Raw genomic sequence first — 8,410 nt, forward strand, 5'->3', positions numbered from 1 at the left:
TAAATACTGCATTTATTTTTCTCAAAGAAGAGCCCTTGCCTAGTTAAATCACTTTCTCACACGGGTCATGTACTTTACAATTGATATTAACGATACAATCCTTGAACAAAAAATTATTAATTCAAATCAATTTGAGCGGGAGAATATTGAGGCAGTAAATTATGCAAGGTAGTGCTTTTCAGGGCGAGGCGCCCCGCGCGGGAATGCTAGTTAGCACCTGAGCTGGGTTCGACTCCTCAGCCGTTCGTTGGTTTATCGCGTAATTGGAAGAGCGTTGCGTGACATCTAAAAGAACTGCCCTCGCAGAGAGATTAGTAACATTTTCCAACGGGCTCGACTAACACCACTGACCAACAACATCATCACCTTACTAGTATTTTATTGTATCTTCAGCTTTGACGGTAAATGTATTAAAATTTTAAGTTTTCAACAAGCAAAAATTTAGCATTAACTGAAGATAAGCTTACGTATAGGTTTTTTTAGTTAGCCTATTTCAGCTGTTTACATTACTTCAGGCAGCGGGTAACTGTGTTTTGAAAGAGGTCAAACTGGCCGTCTTTTCTTCAGAGTTTGAACTGTAGCTCAGAGGCTAAGGAGCTGAGTCAGGAGCTAAGTGAGGAAAGAAAAAACAAGAATAAATGAGAAAAGCATAACGGCATATCGCTGTATATTTCCCACTACCCCATATCTGCTGATTTTTACGTAAATGTTACACAGTTCTTAAGGTTTAAACGCAAAAAGCATCAAAGGTATTTCCGTAATCTCGATTAAAATTATATTAATTATAAAATTAAAAAATTACTTCATCTTAAATTCTTTTTCAGTGCCCTCAGTTAATCCTGTAAGTTGAAATACCTTGGCACTTAAATAAAGATTCTCATCTTATGAAATGTTTTCTTATACGTTTTTAAAAGTAAAACTTTCTGAACACACATTTGTTCAATTTGGCGGACGCGTCAGTTATCATACTATAAACATTTTTTCCCATGATCCCTTACCACAGAACTCGCACGTAACCAGACAATTTGTTTTCACTTCATAAACCTTTTTGGGGTCAGAAGAGGAACAGTCTCCGGCTTCCTTCAATTCTTTACAATGATCAAATTTGTCGTAACATTCTGTCAAAAAAAGGGAAAAAAAACCAGCCACTAAATAGTGCAAGCTTATATATAATCAGTCTAGTAGATACTGTAAATTGATGCAAAAGGAAACTTTCAATTTTATGGTTATATCACTAATTCGACAATGATTTCTTAAAATGGAGTTCTTTGTTACTCTACCCAGATTTTTTTTTTCAAGAAAATCAGGAGAATTCATATCATTCGAGTTTCTCCTTTGCTTCAGGAGAAAGTGGAAAACAGATAAGGTCTTAAAGTTCTTTTTATCGAAGTTAACTGGTGCGCATTATCATAAATGTTACAGACTGTTCTTTGACTTACCCTCTGGGGTGGGTGCCTGGCCTGAAAAAAAATGCAAAAAAAATAAAAAGAAAACAAATGATTCTCTTAGATTTCTTTTTCAGATAAGATTTACTAAAACTGTTACGCTTCGTTAGGTTTGTTAGGTTTCTGTTTTGTGGTGTTTCATTTTTCTGTTAGTTTAATGATTGCTTGGTTATCTGACCTTGGTCAACGATGTCATAAATTATTATTGCAAATAGTATATTGTATGCGTATAATGTACTATGAAGGGTACAAATCGTTTGATTCCGTACATGTTCATTTTTATTTATTTATTTTTTTGGTTAGTCCCGTTTTTCTTGGTAACATTCAACAATAATAACAGCTAGTAAAAAGGATTTAGGACAACTTTTATCCTTGTCGTGCTACAGCGGTGTTTGGAAAATGGAAAGAAAAATTGTCATCCTATGCTTTATGTTGTCACCTCATATCCAAAAGCCTTTTGGTAAGTTCTACGCTGCAGTTTATCTTTAAACAGCAACAGGCTTTTGCTTACACATTTCACAAGTCACTCCACAGTAAATTGCCATGTGTTCCCTTTGTTCAGGACTTTCGCACAGTCCAACATCCTTAAAGAATCCACACCTTTTGTCATAGTCTTGACAGAAAGCTAATATGTGAACAATACAAAAAAATATCAGATTCACTAGTAACTTAATCAGCTCTATTGGTTGTAAGAGATGATAAACTAAAACTTGTGCATTTATCCTTTTGTATTATTTTCTCCACACCGACTTGGTTTCCATTCTACAGCAGAAGTCTAACTTTGAAGTGCTACAAAACCTCGAATTTGCGCCACCATTCGAAAAAGCGCATTTTTCAAGGAAGCTAACTGGATCAATATGCACTTTTATACCATACATGTTTTTCAACAATTTGGAAAAATAACTTTAGAAACTTCTGGTTCAGCTTTATTCGTAGCAGCGTTTGTGTTTTCTCTAATTTCCTAGTGCCTTTTCATCAAAGGCGATTATGTCTGGCTACGATTTAAAACAAAACTGAATTCATTTCTAATAAATGATCAACATCGAAATGGACTCTATGTTATTATCCTTCCTTCTATTCGGAGAGCGAATAGGAGGAAAGATAATGGTTACTACGATGTAAAGCTACTGTTTTTAATCCTTTTTTTCCTTATTCACTTCGCACAAAATTACCTGCAGGAGGCGCTGGTGGCTTTTTTTCGATGGGCCCTGGAGGCGGCACTGTAAGATCAGAAAAAGTATATATATAACAAAATTAAGAGCACATATTTTAGATTACCTGAAGTTCATCCCATCAAGATGAGTGTATTTAAAAAGAATTGTGGGAAATATCGTGAGGAGTCAAGTGAAAACAAATAAACTGCATGTAGGGAGAAGATGGGGAGGGTGGGGTGAAATGTGAGTAAACATGGCGCAACTGTTTTTAGCTTCGCACCTGATTGTTCGAGAAGGTGTTACGAGTTTGCTAAACCATCGATAGAATGAAGAGGAACAAAACCAATGCGATTCCGGATTCGTTCTTATCTGCATTTAAAATTTTTCCACTGGTAGAAAGCTACGTTGACTTAAAATGATAGATGTTTTGTGACATGTAATTATATAATTTACCTGTTTCGCCGCAAACTTTGCAGGTTCCTCTACAGTAATGCTGCATAAATTTCGATTTGCAATATTCGTCAGTTGCCCATTTTGGGCAATTATTCTTCCACTTTGGCAAATCTTCACAACCTATTACAAAATTAAAAAGCAAATTTTCGTGACTTTTCTCGCCTCATTCTGTTATAAGATCGAAATTGCTATAATTAGCCTAATAAGTCGTCATTGTGAGAGCTAATTAAATGTTAAAGTAAATTTGCGCGGGAAAGTCCTGTGACAATGATTATGCGAGGTGCATTTTTTTTAGAAAAAAGTGATTCGCACAGTTAAGTGTATCGTTTAAATATCATTTCACACTTATAGCCCGTGACCAGAAGTTAGGCAGTTACTACGGTTGAGATTAAAGTTAAACTTAGATTTTTTAGTTCAATCGCCTGACTTTACACGGCAAAGCATAATTAATTTACTTCGCGCTTCATTTAATGATGAATAATAGAGCCTAAAATGATTAAGACAAAAATATCAGTTTGAGATGAAATTGTGAAATTTCCATGGACTCTTTGTTCAAACGTCTTAGCGTATTTATTACACAAAACCTTACTTGTCTAAAAATTTCCGGAGCACTCAAAATTTGTCTTGGCGGGAAAGTGACAGAATACAAAATACCAATTAACTCTGAAAGCCCATTCCACATTAAACTTCGAAAACAACGGTACCTCGGGTGCTTCAAGTACTGTTTTGTTGATATCTGGTTAGAAAAAAAGCATTTCAGATTGAATTCTTCCCAACAATGATTACCTTCGTCCGAAAATTCGCTACCTCTTATCGACAGACCTGCAATGAGACACCATTCAATAATTTTAAGCTGTGAAAACATATCAAGCCGAATAAAGAAAGCTTGAAATCAAGAATACAAACTAAACTACTTAAAAGTACAACAGTTAACACATACGAGGTTTGTGTACATAATCATACGCGTGTAAGGCTTTAACATTTCTCCCAATGCAAACTGGAATATAGACTGATAACACGAACAACAGAAGAGTTGCTTTCATTTTGTAAGATTTCCCAGTGAAGCAGCAATGCGAACAGTGGAACAGTTAACTCTCACACCAGAGTCGACCGTTGCATTTATGATTGATTGCGCTCAGTTCAGTTAATTTATTAAGGATCTTACTAACGATGCTTAATTGTGGCGGGAAAATATCGTATGTCACGGTCTTTTGACCATATGAATATGAATAATAATTACGGGTTCGATTGAAAAGTGACTGATAGTGATACTGAAAGGTTTCCGAACTTACTTAATAGTCCTAAGTTTGGCATAAGCCAACCAAGCTTTTTTTCGCAATTTTAACTCCCCTGAACACTTTAGAAAAGCAAAGAAACTTTCCTGTAAGGAAGGATAGCTAGCGCCATGTCCAAGAATGACCCTTCGATATTCAGCGTGTCTCTAAGCCCTGAGGGAAATCAACCAAAATATTTTATCTCTCCCATCAGTAAATGTGGTGAAAAGAAGTTTCTAGACTCAGTCATAAAAAAGTTCGACGCACTTACTTTAAAATTTTTTTTTGAAAGGAAAGAATGTATGGTGCAGCTATTGCATTGTTTGAATGAGGCTTATTTCAGTTCTGCGCGAATGCTTTCAAAAAGTCTGATAAATAAAACAAACATTTGATGAATATTTCAAATATCATTATACTAAAACCGTTTATTTTAATTTTAACCGTTTGTTGCGAGAGATATTTAGGTATGGCTTTCTAACTCGGTTAAGATTGTTATTTTCAACCAGTATTATCCAAACATCGTTGGCAAACAAACGCAAAACCTAAGGTATTTGATCTGACACTGCTTAGGGTGTGGAATGCATTTTGTAAGGCTTAGGGGTACCTTCTTAATTTTAATTTTAAAAAAATTCTAACTGCTGTTGGAGACAAACGCAGAAATACAACGAAGAAAACGTGATCTGTGTTTTGAACACTTTTGAATACAGGTTACCTAAAATATTATTAATATCCTTCCAAAAAAATGCATGTTTTCGTGGAAACATCAAAGGCAACAGGAAGAGTGACTTATACATACGATATTACCGAAAATTACCATATTTGTTTCTCTTAAATTGACGTTGTTATCAGTTAATTGTCATCAATTCATTCATTTACTTTTTCTGAAAGAAGAGACCTTGCCTGCTCAAAATCACTGTCTCACACGAATCTTATACTTTACAAGTAATATTACCTATTCTACCATTGAAGTGGAAATTAATCTTTCAAATCCATTTGCGCAGCAAGTTCTAAAGTTCTTTCGTCGAAGAAGAAATGGTCTTGTTTGTATTGGCATATTTTGTTACCTAAAATTGTCGTTGTTGTTGGTCACTCTAAACTCGAAACAGTCGGTAAGTTTTAACGTATTTCATGTGCATTGTAATTTCGCTCTCTAAGGTGTAATTTTCTGTTCGTAGAAAACTACTCTACTGTCCAAATTGGATGTTTACTCCGTTCGATCATTGGAACATTGTGGATTATCGTTGGAATCTCTGTAAATAAGGGGTTTGAGTTTTCGCTTTCGACTGTATTCTTATGTGGTTCTGCGAACAGCGTAACAATTTCAGTGGCTTGCGGTTTCGGAACTTAGTGTGCTTCAGTGGTCTATCTTATCTTTAGCGATCAGCAGGAAAATAGGAAATGATAATGGTTTCAAGAAGGCTCTAGAAATACATTTATTACGGTGGGCGTGTAGTTTGTAAGCTAGCAAAGCTGCTCATGACTAACGTCTACCTAGAATGCCAAAGAGTCTGCTCCTCTAGAATTGGAAAGCCAGTAATAACAACTTTTTAATTTTTTTTTTAAATTTCATCTGTTAAATCAGAGAGAAAAACGACGGCCCAATCCATCTATCCAATCTATTTCTGAAACGTGCAATATCATTTTCTAGATTCTTTATTTTTACCAGCTGGAATATAGTTTTATAGTGACTGCTTTGTAACGTTATTGATGTAATTTCACTATTTGGTAAACCCATTTTTTGCTTTGTTATTTGAATCGAGCTGAGTGTCGTTGTGACCAGACAGCAAATTTTTGTCTTTTATTTGGCACGCCTTATTCTTTACGATTTTTATGTGGGCTGAAGCCGTGATATGCGACGGTAGAAAGTCTTTTTTATCATTATTATTATTGATTAGTTTTGTAAAGAACTTGGGAAAGAAATGGTTTAGCTATTTATGTAGAAAATATTAAAATGTTAATTAAATTCTTAGGATGCTGTCGTTTGTGAAATAAAGGGCTCATTCATAGCTTATCAAGTTATGTGCTCACATTCAACAAGAGCAGTTTTAGTTGCCGAGGTAACTTGATATTACTTACCGTTAAAACTGGAAATTAAGGCAAGAGGCGTAATATTCTCACTTCCATTGCTATTCGATCGTGCTTGATTGACAAAGTCGTTTTTACGGAAGCCTTAGATTAGGTCACTTGAGTGCTTCCTTCTGCAAATTCATTCTGAGAACGCAGTTATTCGAAGAAGGGAAGTGATTTTTGTGTTTGTAAGTCCGCGTGAACTTTTCCGATTACCTTTCGCTCGAAAATAAAGACGTCATGCATGTCAAATGTACGACGAGACAATTCTCAGTTTCATGACCAGCGCGTGACTAATTTCTTTATCTGACCATGACGACCCTCGGCGATTTTTAACGAGGTCTGCCACAGGCATCCCATGTAATAAAAACTAAACCCATATGACATCAGGTCCGCGAGTCGGCACCAGGTCTTTGCTGTGGATGGAGCGGGTTAACCTCAGCCAGATTGTAAATGAGTGTTTATTACATCTCTGTGTTCACTTGTGGAAAAGTTAAGTTACTGGTCCAGCTGTGAGACCGAGACATACATTTTCAGCACACTACGATTTTCAACTTCAGCATCTCCTTCATACCAAGAGAATATCATCTGTCCATACATAGGAGCGTGTTGCCTAGTTACATTACATCTATATCGTGTTATTCCAGGAATCCAACTCTGTGACGTTTGATAGCTGACTTTGTCAGCAGTGATGGATACAATTTGCCTTGGTGTGCTTCAGTGGCTCGCATTCTCGCAACATTCTGCTAAGATGTCAACGAGTATTAGGTCAACTTCGTCCTCACTCTGTTTGACGTCATTTGATTTCACTAATTTATTCAAGAGGGCTCAGCGTTCCCACGTGCAATATCATCTAGGGCTGCTATCATGACTCGTCTTAGTTTACAAATGTGGTAGCGTTGTGTTCTGCTGTTGAATCCCATGATGATAACGTACAGGGCTGACATCCCAACATGCTAAGAGTGCGTTGAGTGCTTCCCTAGAATTACCTTCGCCACTTTCGTGCCATCGTAATCTTCGGAGCTCTCAGATGGGTGGTAAAATAACAAGTTCAACAAGGTGCAGAAACTTAAGATTCGTATGCGAGAAACCAGCAAAGTTTCAGTCGTACACAGTTACTCGCTCTAATGTACAATCGTAATAGACAGAACGATGGCAGAATATCTCTGCAGAAACAAACTTCAAATGATAAAAGGTGATGAAATTTGGCAAAATTGAGTATATCTTTGTTGTTTGACACTGAATAAATTCTAACCCTACTTAATAAGTGGTGAAAATAAGGCCGGAAAAAAATTCAGGCCCGTACGGGATTTGAACCGGTGTAGTACTCTACCAACTGAGCGAACAAGTCAAGTGGGAGCTGGTCATTATGTTGGTTCTAAATAAACCCTCCAAGTGGTGGACAAATGACTGCAAATATATGAAAATCATATAAATGTGAACTGCGGTTGAAGAAACGAATATGAAAGCGATCCTCCTAGTTATGAATACTATTAAACTTTTATTCACATACATACGATTTTCATTTATTTGCAGTCATTAAGTTCTAATTCCGTTCGATCTTGAGTTTTTTCAAAGGCCGGAATGCTCCTTAACTTTTGGTCACGAAATCAACATATTGGGAATTATCCAGTAAAGTAAGCTCTTCCTAGATCTTTTTTAATGAGTTCGCCATGCATATAACACCTTTGATGACTTTACGTTTATGATAGATGTTAACAGCGAGCGCTCCCTGTTTTTTACTCCTTTTTTGTCCACTCAAATAATGAATATTATTCTGAAAATTGGTGATCCCGTACTTCTTTTAAAATGTTGCTTTATTAAGAAAGGAGCGTTCAAATGAATTGTATAACTTATTGAAGACATAATCCTTCATGAGATCAGTCTTTAAGTCCAAAAAATTCTTGCACTGCTTTTATAAACATAACAAATAGCACCCAAATAGACAAACACAAAAACATCAGTTTTTACTAATTACACTACAAGTTTAAACAAATAAGTTCCACAAACCTTTCAT

General features: G+C 36.0%; 1 protein-coding gene across 1 annotated transcript; it reads right to left on the reverse strand.

Annotated features, from left to right (window-relative positions):
- Window positions 1-359: 359 nt before the first annotated feature.
- On the reverse strand, window positions 360-4,182 carry LOC136282676 (uncharacterized). Its single transcript, XM_066170372.1, has 8 exons — window positions 3,993-4,182; window positions 3,839-3,874; window positions 3,053-3,172; window positions 2,618-2,665; window positions 1,957-2,070; window positions 1,440-1,460; window positions 999-1,118; window positions 360-609 (listed from the first exon to the last, which is right to left on the reverse strand). Exons 1-8 carry the CDS (start codon window positions 4,093-4,095, stop codon window positions 590-592), a joined length of 582 nt encoding a protein of 193 aa, XP_066026469.1. The 5' UTR covers window positions 4,096-4,182; the 3' UTR covers window positions 360-589.
- Between the last annotated feature and the right edge of the window lie 4,228 nt (window positions 4,183-8,410).

Source organism: Pocillopora verrucosa, chromosome 1 (assembly GCF_036669915.1).
Source record: "Pocillopora verrucosa isolate sample1 chromosome 1, ASM3666991v2, whole genome shotgun sequence".
NCBI classification, from domain to species: domain Eukaryota; kingdom Metazoa; phylum Cnidaria; class Anthozoa; order Scleractinia; family Pocilloporidae; genus Pocillopora; species Pocillopora verrucosa.

Coding starts and splice junctions, on each gene's coding strand:
- LOC136282676 (XM_066170372.1), bottom strand. CDS start 4,095: ATGAAAGCAACTCTTCTGTTGTTCGTGTTATCAGTCTATATTCCAGTT. Junction 3,173..3,838: donor TAGCGAATTTTCGGACGAAG/GTAATCATTGTT, acceptor ATTTTGTAATAG/GTTGTGAAGATTTGCCAAAG. Junction 2,071..2,617: donor GCCACCAGCGCCTCCTGCAG/GTAATTTTGTGC, acceptor TTCACATATTAG/CTTTCTGTCAAGACTATGAC.